Here is a 15784-nt window from a genome sequence, read left to right as displayed (position 1 = left end):
CCTAGACCAGTTGGTCATGGAACCAACCAGAGGGACGGCAATCCTGGACTTAATCCTCAGTGGGGACTGGGACCTGGTGCGAGATGTAAGTGTTGTTGAACCGATTGGGAGCAGTGACCACAGTGCTATTAAATTAAACATACATGTAAATGGCCAATTGCCAAGAAAATCCAACACGGTCACATTTGACTTCAAAAGAGGAAACTTCACAAAAATGAGGGGATTGGTACAAAGAAAGCTGAAAAACAAAGTCCAGAGGGTCACATCACTCGAAAATGCTTGGAAGTTGTTTAAAAACACTATATTAGAAGCTCAACTGGAGTGCATACCGCAGATCAGAAAAGGTACCGCCAGGGCCAAGAAGATGCCAGCATGGTTAACGAGCAAAGTCAAGGAAGCTCTTAGAGGCAAAAAGTCTTCCTTCAGAAAATGGAAGTCTTGTCCAAATGAAGAAAATAAAAAAGAACACAAACTCTGGCAAAAGAAATGCAAGAAGACAATAAGGGATGCTAAAAAAGAATTTGAGGAGCACATTGCTAAGAACATAAAAACCAACAACAAAAAATTCTATAAATACATTCAAAGCAGGAGACCATCTAGGGAGGCGATTGGACCCTTGGATGATAAGGAAGTCAAAGGTGTACTAAAGAACGATAAGGAGATTGCAGAGAAGCTAAATGAATTCTTTGCATCTGTCTTCACAGTGGAAGATATAGGGCAGATCCCTGAACCTGAACTAACATTTGCAGGAAGGGATTCTGAGGAACTGAGACAAATAGTGGTAACGAGAGAGGAAGTTCTAGGCTTAATGGACAATATAAAAACTGAGAAATCACCGGGCCCGGATGGCATCCACCCGAGAGTTCTCAAAGAACTCAAAGGTGAAATTGCTGATCTGCTAACTAAAATATGTAACTTGTCCCTCGGGTCCTGCTCCGTGCCTGAGAACTGGAAAGTGGCAAATGTAACGCCAATCTTCAAAAAGGGATCCAGAGGGGATCCCGGAAATTACAGGCCAGTTAGCTTAACTTATGTCCCTGGAAAACTGGTAGAAAGTATGATTAAAGCTAGATTAACTAAGCACATAGAAGAACAAGCCTTGCTGAAGCAGAGCCAGCATGGCTTCTGCAAGGGAAAGTCCTGTCTCAGTAACCTATTAGAATTCTTTGAGAGTGTCAACAAGCATATAGAGAGGTGATCCAGTGGACATAGTGTACTTAGACTTTCAAAAAGCGTTTGACAAGGTACCTCACCAAAGACTTCTGAGGAAGCTTAGCAGTCATGGAATAAGAGGAGAGGTCCTCTTGTGGATAAGGAATTGGTTAAGAAGCAGAAAGCAGAGAGTAGGAATAAACGGACAGTTCTCCCAATGGAGGGCTGTAGAAAGTGGAGTCCCTCAAGAATCGGTATTGGGACCTGTACTTTTCAACTTGTTCATTAATGACCTAGAATTAGGAGTGAGCAGTGAAGTGGCCAAGTTTGCTGACGACACTAAATTGTTCAGGGTTGTTAAAACAAAAAGGGATTGTGAAGAGCTCCAAAAAGATCTCTCCAAACTGAGTGAATGGGCGGAAAAATGGCAAATGCAATTCAATATAAACAAGTGTAAAATTATGCATATTGGAGCAAAAAAATCTGAATTTCACATATACGCTCATGGGGTCTGAACTGGCGGTGACCGACCAGGAGAGAGACCTCGGGGTTGTAGTGGACAGCACAATGAAAATGTCGACCCAGTGTGCGGCAGCTGTGAAAAAGTCAAATTCCATGCTAGCAATAATTAGGAAAGGTATTGAAAATAAAACAGCCGATATCATAATGCCGTTGTATAAATCTATGGTGCGGCCGCATTTGGAATACTGTGTACAGTTCTGGTTGCCTCATCTCAAAAAGGATATTATAGAGTTGGAAAAGGTTCAGAAGAGGGCAACCAGAATGATCAAGGGGATGGAGCGACTCCCTTACGAGGAAAGGTTGCAGCATTTGGGGCTTTTTAGTTTAGAGAAAAGGCGGGTCAGAGGAGACATGATAGAAGTGTATAAAATTATGCATGGCATTGAGAAAGTGGATAGAGAAAAGTTCTTCTCCCTCATAATACTAGAACTCGTGGACATTCAAAGAAGCTGAACGTTGGAAGATTCAGGACAGACAAAAGGAAGTACTTCTTTACTCAGCGCATAGTTAAACTATGGAATTTGCTCCCACAAGATGCAGTAATGGCCACCAGCTTGGACGGCTTTAAAAGAAGATTAGACAAATTCATGGAGGACAGGGCTATCAATGGCTACTAGCCATGATGGCTGTGCTCTGCCACCCTAGTCAGAGGCAGCATGCTTCTGAAAACCAGTTGCCGGAAGCCTCAGGAGGCTTGCACTCAGGTCCTGCTTGCGGGCTTCCCCCAGGCACCTGGTTGGCCACTGTGAGAACAGGATGCTGGACTAGATGGGCCACTGGCCTGATCCAGCAGGCTCTTCTTATGTTCTTATGTGCAGAAACAACCAAACAACCTTAACAAATGTTAAGCATTGCACCTGAGTATGCCATTGCTTTCACAGCACAGAGCTTTGAGGTACGTCTCAACTCGCTCGAAGTTGTCGTGAAAGAAATTGGGAACATTTGCATTACAGCAATCGACAAGAGGATAAAAGTAATGGAGGCCACATTTTACACTGCATTAACAACCCAACTCCAATTATGAGCACATGCATGCACCCCTTCTTTCTATAGATTGTTGTGTGCCAATATAGTCATTTTGCAACCGTGAAAGCCATGAAACATTATTTATCCTTGGGTTAAGCATGTACAAACATACCCCTAGGGGCTATAGGGTTGTGGCTTTCTGACACATCTTGCATGGCGAGATATTTGTGGGGTGGACATTAGTGGCTTGATTGAGGGGACACCGAACTGGGACAGACACACTTCCGAGCTCTGTGGGTTAACAATTCCAGCAATGGGACTTGGTGGTGGCCTAATCTGTGCAACTGATGATGAACTCTCCGCATCAATTACTGTCTCATCATCAGACTCAGCACTGGACGATATGAGGTCCTGAGAAGAAGGGGACAACTGGGAACTTTATTTATTTATTTAAAAAGTTTATATCCCACTTCAGTTCCAAAGAATTCTAAGCGGCAAAACAATAATATAATATATAGACAAATTATACAATATACAATAAAAACAATTATCTCTCACATTATACTTCAAAAGCTAACCGAAATAAAAAGGTCTTAACTTGATGACGAAAACTAATCAAAGACGGGGAAAAATGAATTTCCTGCGGAAGAGAGTTCCAAAGAGTTGGAGCTACCACCAAAAAAGATTTATTCCTAATGCCAGTCCGATGAATTTGAGAAAAGGAAGGAATATTAAGGTCAGGGTGTGATGAAGATCTTAGGGGACGAGTAGGTTCATAAAATGAGATACGATTTGATAGGTAACTAGGGCCTGAGCCAGATAACGCTCTAAATGTTAACATCAAAATTTTAAACTGAATTCGATAAGAAATTGGAAGCCAGTGTAGTTGTTTTAGGAGTGGGGTAGTGTGGGCTCGCCAACTCGCTCCTGTTAACATCCTGGCAGCTGCTCTTTGGACTAATTTCAGTTGATGAAGTGTTTTAAGAGGAAGTCCTGTGTAAAGTGAATTACAATAGTCTAACTTAGACGTAACCAAGGCGTAAGTAACCGTGGTTAGGTCAGAGAGCTCCAGAAAAGGGCGCAGTTGGCGAACGAGTTTTAGGCGGGCCAAAGCGCTTCTGGACGTTGGTAAAACATGGGCCTCCAAGGTCAAGGCTGAATCCAGAAGGACACCCAGACTCCGAACCTGGGTCTAAAGGGAGTAAAGTTCCATCAAATGACGGTACATTCCCTGTTTCCAACTTGGTTCGGTCCCCAACCACCAGCACCTCTGTTTTATCTGGGTTCTATTTCAGTTTGTTCTGCATCATCCAGATCTTAATTGCTGTTAGACATTTATTTAAGGGGAGAATAGCATCTCTCATATCCGGAGGGAAGGAAAAATAAAGCTGGGTGTCATCAGCATATTGGTGAAACCGAATTCCAAAACTCCGGATGATCTCACCTAGCGGCTTCATATAAATATTAAATAGCATCGGTGAAAGCACCGAGCCTTGTGGCACTCCGCATGACAACGGCCAGGGATCAGAACTAAAATCCCCAAACCGTACTCTCTGTGATCTGCCCTCCAAGAAAGAGCAGAGCCACTGAAAAAGTGCCCCGTAAGCCCATCTCAGAGAGGCGGCCCAGGAGAATGTCATGGTCAATCATGTCAAACGCTGCTGAAAGATCCAGAAGGACCAACAGAGACATCCTTCCCCTGTCCAACTCCTTCCGGAGATCATCCACTAAGGCCACCAGTACAGTCTCAGTACCATTGCCCGGCCTAAAACCAGACTGGAATGAGTCATAGTAATCTGTTAGCTCCAAAAAACTCTGGAGCTGAGAGGCCACAACTCTCTCAATAATTTTACTTAAAAAAGGCAGATTAGACACAGGATGAAAATTGTTTAAACAGGAGGGGTTCAAGGAAGGCTTTTTTAATAGGGGAATAATAATTGCTTCCTTTAGGCTTCCTGGGAGATGGCCTTGCTGGAGGGAGGCATTAATCACCTCACAGATCTGATTTGCAAGTCCCATCCTGGACTGTTCTATAATCCAGGAGGGACAAGGATCTAATGGACACGTGGTGGGTCTCATCCCTTCCAGAAGATTATCTATATCAGCAGGATGGACAAGCTGAAAAGAGTCTAAAGTAGGAGAACAATCAATCACAATGGTGGGGGTCATAATATCAGATATAATGTTATTAGAGTCAAGGTTAGAACGAATCTGGGCAATTTTCGTACTAAAATATGTGGCTAGTTCTTGGCAACGAGAAGCAGAATGATCAAGGTTCGGCTTATGTTGGTCTTGGTTAAGCAGACTCTTAACCACTCGGAAGAGTTCCTTTGGACGGTTGTCGGCAGACAAAATGGCAGCCGAGAAAAAAGCTCTTTGTGCCGTAAGTCTAGATGTCATATAATGCTTCAAAAAGTTCCTAGCCTGACGTTGGTCAAAAAGGCTCCGTGTCTTTAGCCAACGATGCTCTAAGCCCCTATAAATCCTTTTCATATCTGCCAACTCTTTAGAAAACCATGGGGCAACTTTAGAACGAGAATGAGTAAGTGGACGTAGAGGGGCAATAGCATCTATAGTCCTAGACATTGTGTTATTCCAAGCGTCGACTAAATCGACAATAAAGTTACTGGTTCAGGGAACAGAAAATTTTTCAACAGTAGATAAGAAAACAGTTGGATTTAATAGTCTTTTTGGGCGGATCATTTCTAAAGGATTCTTTCCTTTCACAGGAATATGTAATGGTGGTATTTTGAATTTAATCAAATAGTGTTCTGTCCAAAGTAATGGACGAATAAATAGGTCACTAATTGCCGAGTTCTCTTTATCAGAGCCAGTATAGAAAACCAGATCAAGAGTATGACCAGCTCTATGTGTGGGTCCATTAATTAATTGAGATAGTCCCAAAGTGGTCATAGTCATCACAAAATCACGGGCCGCACCATATAAAGAGGAATTAACATGAATGTTAAAGTCTCCCAATACTAACAGTTTAGGGGACACCAGCATTAGTTCTAATATCAAATTAAACAGCTCCTGCAAGGCGGTCATAGGGCAACATGGAGAGCGGTAAATCAATAAAATTACTAAGCCATTCTGACCACCAGACTTTAAACTAAGGGCTTCAAATCCAAGCAGGGGTGGTAGCGGTATTCTAGTCAGAGATATGGTCTCTCTATATATTATTGCTACTCCACCTCCAGGATCCCCAAGTCTGGGTTGATGTAAAGCCAAGAAACCAGGTGGGCAAAGGTTAATCAGGTTTACTCCGCCCGCCTCATTTAACCAGGTTTCAGTAATGCACAACAAATTGTGGTTTTGGGGTGTTTGCCTGCAAAGAAGGGCAAACTCCAGATCTTTGTGGTTTTTTGGTGTGTCCCTTGTTTTCCTTTCCTGTCGGCAAAGGTGGTCTTTTTCTCTTCCTACTTAAATTACTGTCACAGGTAGAGGATGTTGTTGGAAGCTGCTGCAGTGGCACACTGATGGTTTCTGTTCTGCTTCTCCTACCAATCCCACTTACATTGCCACCGCTTGCAGCAGCATTGGTTTATTCCTGCAAAGTGCAGGTCAATGTTTCGAGATTAGACACAATGGCAGTAACAGCTGAGACTATTCCATTCATTGTGTTCAAGTACTTGTTTCTGTCCCGCATGTTCTGTGCAGCACGCTCGTCCATATTGGCAAGGCTCTGACGAAAAAGGTCATTATTTTCTCTCATTAGCAACATGAACTGCTCATGTTCAGTTGCTGCTGCTCTCTCTCTCCTACAAGCGTCCTCTTTTGCCGCTTCCAGTATTGACAAGAGCAGTGTTTCCGTACGTGTTCCTTTGGGCTTCTTTCGTCTCAGTGCTGCAAGACGAACTGCCGGTGACAAGGTCGCTGTCTGGTTGTGCACTTCTGGGTCTGTGAATTGTACAACGTTACATGTTAGTGTTGTTCTGTGAAATAATGGGAAGCATTGCTCCACACCATAACCAACAGGGTCCATAATTTGTCTTACATTGCAGGAGTAACTCTCACACACAGTTCAAATCATCCCCCTTAGACAACGTACCAACATTTCCACGTGCATCTTCTGCATCCTCATGTTTAAGTTCAGGTACATCCGGTTCCAAACCTTCTGGAGACATGGCGAGACAAGAATGAAAATACAGTGAAACCTACCATACAGTCTTTGCAACGGTTTCAGATCGAGAACATACAGCAACAGTGGTCTGGGTAGTTTAACAATCAGTCCCTCTTTGCAGTCGGCTCAGGCAATTGCAGTTTGGTGAGAGGAATAGTGGGTATCCTAACAGCTCGGAGCACCTTGGCACATGGTAATGAACGTTGTTAGCAGAGCACTGTTGGTGTAAATGCGCAACAATTGGCATAACTTGATGGGGTTAGGGTGGTGTCCACTACACATTGCTTTGCCAAGCAATGATTCAAATGTCAGGATTCTTTGGTAAAAAATGTTTAACAACTCTGGGCAGCAGTAGCACTTGTACATGAAAAACCTTCAGACAAAACAAGTTTACAATGAAAAATTATTTGGGAACACCATTTCTTGTAAGTGTTGTTCAGAAGTGGTGTGTGGCAGCTGTGAAAAAGGAAAATTCCATGCTAGCGATAATTAGGAAAGGTATTGAAAATAAAACAGCCGATATCATAATGCCGTTGTATAAATCTATGGTGCAGCCACATTTGGAATACTGTGTACAGTTCTGGTCGCCTCATCTCAAAAAGGATATGATAGTGTTGGAAAAGGTTCAGAAGAGGGCAACCAGAATGATCAAGGGGATGGAGCGACTCCCTTATGAGGAAAGGTTGCAGCATTTGGGGTTTTTTAGTTTAGAGAAAAGGCGGGTCAGAGGAGACATGATAGAAGTGTATAAAATTATGCATGGCATTGAGAAAGTGGATAGAGAAAAGTTTTTCTCCCTCTCTCATAATACTAGAACTCGTGGACATTCAAAGAAGCTGAATGTTGGAAGATTCAGGACAGACAAAAGGAAGTACTTCTTTACTCAGCGCACAGTTAAACTATGGAATTTGCTCCCACAAGACGCAGTAATGGCCACCAGCTTGGACGGCTTTAAAAGAAGATTAGACAAATTCATGGAGGACAGGGCTATCAATGGCTACTAGCTGTGATGGCTGTGCTCTGCCACCCTAGTCAGAGGCAGCATGCTTCTGAAAACCAGTTGCCGGAAGCCTCAGGAGGGGAGAGTGTTCTTGCACTCGGGTCCTGCTTGTGGGCTTCCCCCAGGCACCTGGTTGGCCACTGTGAGAACAGGATGCTGAACTAGATGGGCCACTGGCCTGATCCAGCAGGGTCTTCTTATGTTCTTAAGAGACAGAGCTTGGAAAATTTCGGTTTGTGAACTACAAGTCCCATCAGCCTCAGCCAGCATGGGCACTGGAATGGGCTGATTGGAGTTGAAGTTCAAGAACTCACTTTTCAAAGCTCTGGGAATAGAGTGGTGCTTCTGTAACAGGCGCAGGAGAGAAGACAGTATATTTGTATACCAAGGACCTCCACTTTAATTACAATGCAAACCAATTAAAAAACCAAAACGAAGTGGAGATACATAAACGAGACCAACTGTCCAAGTCACCTCAATGGAACAAGTGGCATTTCCTTATTTCTGGCCCCTAATTGGAAAAATGAGAGCCATTTTGGTATAGTGGTAATGGTGTAGGACCAGGGATCCATAACCACATAGCCATGAAGGTCACTGGGTCACCTTTGGCCACTCAATGCCACTCATCCTCAGAGGAACTCAATGGGAAACCACTGCTATTTTCCTAAATGGGATAAAAGAAAGCCTACCTGCTTGCTGTACGCAGATATCTTCATCTCTATGCACATCTCCAGCCTCTTCATTGCAAATGGTTTCTCTCCCTGCAAGACAAAAGTAATATCAAGTTCTATACCCATGCATGTTATTTCAAAAAAATTTCACACCAATATAGGTTGGTGCATTCCAAATAAAGTCGTTAGGTTACCACATTGTTTAAAATACTTGAGGTGGTACTGAATGTCACTGTTTAACTAATGTCCTGCACTGAATGGGGAATGGTCTGGCGCACCCCCTTATTGACTGTAGCCAGGGCTCCCTGCCCCCCCATCCCTCCCTCTTAGAATGCCACCGAATGTTAAATAAACATATTGAACTTAACCACAACATAGGGTTAATGGAAAAATACTTACACGAGAGAGCACAGTCACTGAGGTCGCTTAAATTCACTGTTGTGTGGTCATGTAGCCGAGACGAATCCGCATGGACTGCTGTAGGGGAAGTTGTCGATGTAGTTAAATTCTTGACTGAAGATGCCAGCAGCAGAGCATCATTATGTCTACGAACATGAAGATTCCGCGACACTCGAAGTGGCGTCACACTAGCATCCCCTCTAAGAATTCGGTGCAACTGATTATAGTATGGACACGTGGTTCTATTGTTTCCCGATTTTGAATTGTGGGCGATGACCCTGCGATACTCCCCTCTCATTACCTTGGTCTTGTTTCTGCACTCCAGAGCTGTCCGGAAGTGTCCTCTGCTCGCCATGTGCTTTGCGATATTTTCAAAGGTATCAATATTACGGTGGCTACTTCTAAGTTGTCCTTGTACTTTGGATTCCCCCCAAATGTCCAACAAATCTAATACCTCGCAGGAACGCCAGCTGGGACCTCGGGCTCCACTGCAACGTTCCTGACCTCCAACATCATGAGAGACAAGACCTTGCTGTTCCATCCTCTGTTTCCTGAATTGGCTTTCCCTGTCTCTCTGTCCCTCTCCTTTCCTTTCTCTTTACTCCTCTTGGCTGCAGTTCACCTTGGGCAGGAGAGACTTTCCTGGTAGATGTGTTCTTCCTCCCCTACGTAGAACGTGGCTGGATGGCTAGGAGTAATAATAGTAAAGAAACACTTTGAAAAAAACATTTTTTAAAATAATAAATAATAATAAAATTTAATTTATGTGTCGCCTATCTGGCCGATGGCCACTCTAGGCGACGTACATACAATAAATTACAATGAAATAGAATACAAAATACAGTGTAACAGTAAACAATATATGGTAAGCAGTATTTAAATCATAAAGACATTAAACCTCCCCAGAAATCCCAAAAGCCTCTTGGAAAAGCCAGGTCTTTAAGGCCTTGCGGAACATATTCAGGGAAGAGATGTGCCGAAGATCTTGTGGGAGGGAGTTCCAGAGGGTGGGGGCCGCCACTGAAAAGGCCCTCTCTGTAGTTCCCGCCAACCTAGCTGCTTTGGTTGGCGGGATTGAGAGAAGGCCTTGAGTGGCCGATCTTGTCAGGCGGCATAATTGGTGGCGTTGTAGGCGCTCCTTTAGATAAACTGGGCCGAGACCGTATAGGGATTTATAGGTTAATACCAACACCTTGAATTGGGCCCGGAAAACAACTGGAAGCCAGTGCAGATCGAACAACACTGGCGAGATGTGGTCCTGGCGACGACTGTTTGTAAGTAGCCGAGCCGCCGCATGTTGTATAAGTTGTAATTTCCAGACCGTTTTCAAGGGTAACACCACGTAGAGCGCATTACAGTAATCTAATCGAGAGGTGACCAGGGCATGTACCACCAGTGGGAGCTGATGAACAGGAAGGTAGGGTTGCAGCCTACGTATGAGGTGTAGTTGATACCAAGCTGCCCGGCTCACAGCCGAAATCTGAGCCTCCATGGACAGCTTGGAATCAAGTACAACCCCGAGGCTGCGGACCTGGTCCTTCAGGGGTAGACTCACCCCATTGAACTTCAGGTCAACAAATCCCAGCCTTCTCTTGTCCCCCACGAGTAGTACCTCGGTCTTGTCGGGGTTCAGTTTCAGCCTATTCCTTCCCATCCATCCACTCACGGACTCCAGGCACTTGGACACAGTCTCCACAGCCAACTCTGGTGAACATTTAAACAAGAGATAGAGCTGAGTGTCATCCGCATATTGGTGACACTGCAGCCCAAATCTCCTGATGATAGCCCCCAGCGGCTTCATATAAATGTTAAATAGCATGGGAGAGAGGATAGAGCCCTGTGGCACACCACAATTGAGTGGCCAAGGGTCTGAAACCTCCTCCCCCAATGCCACCTGTTGGTATCTGTCAGAGAGAAAGGAACGGAACCACCGTAGAACGGTACCTCCTATTCCCAATCCCTCTAGGCGATACAACAGGATACTGTGGTCGACAGTATCAAAAGCCGCTGAGAGATCGAGGAGGACAAGAAAGGTGAATTCTCCCCTATCTAATGCCCTCCTCAAATCATCTACCAGAGCGACCAAGGCTGTTTCAGTTCCATGACCAGTCCTGAAGCCCGATTGGTATGGATCTAAGTAATCCGTTTCATCCAAGTGTGTCGACAACTGATTAGCCACCACTCGCTCAATGACCTTGCCCAAGAATGGTAAGTTCGAAATTGGGCGGAAGTTATTGAAAACTTGGGGATCCGAGGAGGGCTTCTTCAAGATGGGCTTTACAATTGCCTCCTTGAGGGCTGATGGCATCACACCCTCTTTCAAGGATGTGTTTACCACCGCCTTAATCCCCTCACCCAATTTCTCTCTGCAGCTCATAATGAGCCACGATGGGCAAGGATCAGTTAGACAGGTGGTAGGCTTTACAGTCGAGAGCACCTTGTCCACATCCTCAGAAGAGAGAGGCTGAAAATGATCCAAAGAAACCGGCGTGCAACTGGCCAACTCTGGTTCATTCACTGTGTCCACGGCGCACGGGATCGAGCTCCGTAAGCGTTCGATTTTATCGGCAAAGTGCTTAGCCAAGATGTCACAGGAGGCTTTTGACTGTTCCAAGGGTTCCTGAGCAACTGGACCGACCAGGCTTCGGACCACTTGGAATAACCTCTGGGACAGCACTCTGCAGACGCAATAGAGGCAGTAAAGAAAGTTTTCTTTTCTGCCTTTATTGCCACTTGGTAGGCAGTTACTGCTGCTCTAACTTGTGTCCGGACACCTTCGGAGCGGGATTTCCGCCACCGGCGTTCTAGTCGTCTCACCTCCTGTCTCAGAGTACGCAGCCGTGGTGTATACCATGGAGCCAACTGAGTTCTGTTCAGGGGGAGAGGACGTTTCGGAGCCACCCGGTCTAACGCCCCGGTGATCCTTTCGTTCCACTCCATCACCAGGGTTTCGACCAGGCGACCTTCAGCAGGTTCCAAATCCCCCAGCGCAGTCAGGAATCCATCAGGATCCATCAGGCGCCTGGGGCGGACCATTCTAATAGGTCTATCACCCCTGCGGAGGGGGTGTGGCAACGAAAAGTCCATGTTTACCAGGTGGTGATCTGACCATGACACAGGGGTGGAAAGAACCACTCCCAACTTCAGACCACTTCTCTCCTCTCCCAGGACAAACACAAAGTCGAGAGCACGACCGGCTACATGGGTGGGCCCAGTATTACTAAGGTGCAGTTCCCAGGAAGCCATGGTTTCCAGGAAATCCCGAGGGGCTCCAGTGAGAGTGGTCTCGGCATGCACGTTGAAGTCACCCAGTACTACCAGCTCTGGGGACAACGCCCGTACAGCCGAGAGCACCTCCAGCACCTCGGCCAGGGAGTCTGCTGTGCAGCGGGGTGGGCGGTACACAAGCAGGATCCCCAAACTGCCCTTCGGGCCCAACCTCCAGTACATGCAATCAACAAACTTGGTCCTATAGAGAGGAGGTCTGGCAAAAACTAAGGACTCCCAGTAAATAACTGCCACACCCCCTCCCCGCCTTCCCACCCTCGGCTGCTGTGCGCAATGGAAACCTGGTGGACACATGGCCTCAAGAATGGGAGCAGAGGCCTCATCCAACCAAGTCTCCGTAATACATGCCAGGTCTGCACACTCATCCAGGATCATGTCGTGAATGAGTGAAGTTTTTTGTGCCACAGACCTGGCATTACACAACAGCAGACGAAGGTCGGTAGGAACCTTGCGTCCCCCAGTTAAAACTCTGAAACTATTATCCTACTATAAAGTGACGGTTGACAATGCAGCCATAATCACTTTGAAAAGGAATGCTACATTTATACTTTAATCACGGTTCAGTTCCAAATCAAAATAACTGTAAGCAACACAACACTTTGTTAGCACATGCAGGTATCCCTTCTTGCCATACATTTGGTTTATGTGCAAATATTGACATGTAGCAACATTGCAAGCCATGAAACGTAATTTCTCCCGAGGTTTAGCATGGAGGGGAAAAACCTAGGGCCTATATGGTTGTGGCTTTCGAAGACATCTTGCACTGCTTGAAAAGTGTGGGGTGCACGTAAGTGGCTGGAGTAAGGGGGTGCTTAACTCAGAGAGTATGCCATTCCTTGTGTCTAGGTACAGGGTTGTCTCCCGCATGTGGTGTTAGGCACACCCAGAGACCTTGGTTGAACTGATATGAACATTGCCTCTGTGGTTCTCAGATTTCTTGTTCTGTCTATGAACACCCTGAGTGCCCACTGCTGCAACTCCTTCTCCTTGCCCCTTTCAACTCTATGCAAATTGCTTCTGAGTAAATGTGATACAGGTTTTTAGTCTGCTCAATCATAAATACATAGATGTCATCAGTGGTGTGCTGGCAAATGTTTAACAACCAGCTCTCTGGGGGGGGAAAGGATGCATATGTATACGTACATAAGTTGGGCATTTCCAGAAGGGTGGCAGTGTAAGTTTGTAGCCGCAAAAGTCTTGTGGCACCCTAAAGACAAACAGATTTATGATGGCATAAGCCAAAGGTAGCCAACGTGGTGCCTTCCAGTTGTTGTTGGACTGTCTTTGGACTCTTATCAGCCCCATCCGGTATGGCCAATGATCAGAGATGATACTTGTAGCCCAGCAACATCTGGAGGGCACAACATTGGCTACCCCGATCTAATTGGCTTATGGCTATGGTCCTCCTCTGAAAAGCAGCAGTGAGGAACCTGTGGCCCTAAAGATACCAGACTCCAGCTCTCATCAGCCTCAGGTAGCAGGGCCAATGGTCAGGGATGATGATTATGAATTCTCAGCATTCCATTTGGAAAACATGCAGTGTGTCCAGAAACACACCCAGCCTCTAGAAATAATGCAATGTAACATTGCCCTCTGAATTATCTGAAATCTCCTTAGCATGCACCATCAATGCAGTCTATTGTCCTTGCAGTGGTATTCCCCAACTATTTATAGTGATGGCAATACACTATGTACTCAAAGGGCAGCCATTCCAAATTTAGGGATACATTTGAAAAAATAAAAAAGCTGCATGATATAACAGCTTATATCCAGCTACTATTTGGGTCCCTATTTCATTGTGCATAACTATCTTTCCCTTTCATGAATTCAAGCTGCCATAGGAGTTAAACATCAAGCAGCGAAAGAGAACATTAGTTCTTTCATAAAGGGATAGGATCATTAGCCTTTGCAACTTTTTTCTTGTTTTGGACACAATGTTGCCTCTGACTCAGAATCAATTTCCACTTCAATGTGAAATTAACAAGCAAGCAGTAGGGGCAGCTCTGCAGAGAGCAAAAAACATTCCTTCTTTCATCCTTAAGAGGGGCAAAATAATTTAAAAGGGAAGAAGGGGCGGTAGAGAGAAAAGGAAAAAAATCCCTAAAAGCTCTTAAAAGCCAGGTAGAGCGTGGTGTTCAGGGCCAGGTCTATGCCGATCTCCTTCGCCCTGGAAGTTTGAGAGTGCTCTGAGCCGAGGGCAAGTGTGAAGCAGGCAGGGTGCCCTTCCTTCCCCTTCCCTGCTCCCCACCATTCTTAATCTTTGTGCAATGTGCTTTGCAGTTACTACTGAGGAACCAAGCAGATTCTTGCAAGTCGGGGATTTGGGGAAAGTTCCCAGGCAGCCTTGAGCTCACGAGCCATCTCCATTTCACACATGAGCAGCAGCAGAGGCATGCATCAGCCCCATCCTGGCCTCGTTCGCTGGCCGAGAAGGATCAGATGCAGGGAGCTTACTTCTCTCTCCTGTTTGCGGGCAGGGGGAATGGGGCCTCTGTTTGCTTCTGCTTGTTTTTTCTCCCACCCACCCAAACCCTTTCCTTTCAAGCCTGAGAGCAAGGACAGGGTTATTCCTGATTGCTGTAAGGTGCTCCGGAGTTTTTTCAGCTGGACAGCCGAGTAAAAACAAGTAAATAGGCCAGACGGGGCCAGCGTGGTCCCCCTGAAAGGGACTTGGGAGGAAAAGTTAAGCAAGTAGCCCGGAGAGGAGAGAAGGGAGACGTTCCAGGCAGAGGGAGGAGCACGCAAGAGGCAGCATGAAGCAAAGGGCAAGGCCTGAGGAGGCTTTCTTGTGGCTACTGCCGCTTGCTGCCTGGGCAGTGCAGCAACCGATCAGCATCAGCTGGTGGGCAGCTTGGCGCCCTGCCCCCCCGCGCCTTTTGTCGCGGCTACTGCCCCTGGCTTCCATCAACCTGGGCTAGCTGCGGCCGACCTGCCACCCCTCGTTAGCTTGCCCCCCCCCGCTGGCTCACTCACCCTTCTTGCTGTGGATCGCAGGGAGGGAGCTGCCTAGCCTGCCCGCCCGCGCCCGTTGGAGCTCACCACAGGAGGAACAGATGCTGCGGCAGCCTTTCTAGGCACGTGGATTTGTGGCTGCCTAATGGCGTCCCGTCGGTGAAGAATTGCCATTCCGCTTTCAGGGGGGCTTATCCAAGCACATGCGCAAACGTTGAAAGATGTGATTGGCTGGGAATGAGGGAAAGGAGATGTGGAAACGCCCACGGACCGCCTACTGCTGTAAACTCCGCGGCATTGCATCCTAGCGCCATAAAGTGAAAGCGGATGCTTCCCGGTTTAGGAAAGCATATCGGCCAGGAGTGATCGCCAGTGAATGAAATTAGCTAGCTTAGGGTTTATTCTAAACTTTTTTCCTACTGCAAAATCAGCCAGCATACTGCCCGCCCCCCAAACGCTTCCAGTGAATAAATCCCATAAATATACTATTAGCAGGGCTTCTTTGTGACAGTACTCACCCATACGGAGTACTGGCACCTCTTTTTTTTTGGCTGCTCATGCCAGGCAGCTTGTGCTGGCACCCACAGTACTTTTATCAAGATATAAGAACTGGCACCTTATTTTTTTTCCAAAAAAGCATGTACTAATAATATAAGGTTATGAAGATTTGAAAGGAACCAGTATTTATCTTCATTTTCTATTTCTTTTTAT

At 46.0% G+C, this 15784-nt stretch overlaps 1 protein-coding gene across 4 annotated transcripts; it reads right to left on the bottom strand.

Moving 5' to 3' along the window:
• Positions 1-789: 789 nt before the first annotated feature.
• Positions 790-15280, bottom strand: LOC133378496 (uncharacterized). 4 transcript variants are annotated; one of them, XM_061613333.1, is made up of 5 exons: positions 15095-15280; positions 8834-9521; positions 8453-8524; positions 6692-6757; positions 790-6540 (listed from the first exon to the last, which is right to left on the bottom strand). In XM_061613333.1, exon 5 carries the CDS (start codon positions 5224-5226, stop codon positions 4171-4173), a length of 1056 nt encoding a protein of 351 aa, XP_061469317.1. In that variant the 5' UTR covers positions 5227-6540; positions 6692-6757; positions 8453-8524; positions 8834-9521; positions 15095-15280; the 3' UTR covers positions 790-4170. The 4 variants fall into 2 exon arrangements, with proteins under 4 accessions (XP_061469317.1, XP_061469319.1, XP_061469318.1 ...); XM_061613334.1 differs by having other exon boundaries at positions 6692-6754.
• Between the last annotated feature and the right edge of the window lie 504 nt (positions 15281-15784).

The sequence above is a fragment of the Rhineura floridana genome, chromosome 1 (genome assembly GCF_030035675.1).
Source record: "Rhineura floridana isolate rRhiFlo1 chromosome 1, rRhiFlo1.hap2, whole genome shotgun sequence".
Lineage (NCBI taxonomy): Eukaryota > Metazoa > Chordata > Lepidosauria > Squamata > Rhineuridae > Rhineura > Rhineura floridana.
Note: the sequence above shows the minus strand (reverse complement) of the source record. Positions and strands in the feature narration are given on the sequence as shown.

Bases quoted from the DNA above. Each gene is read 5' to 3' on its own strand.
- LOC133378496 (XM_061613333.1), bottom strand. From the start codon at position 5,226: ATGTCTAGGACTATAGATGCTATTGCCCCTCTACGTCCACTTACTCAT.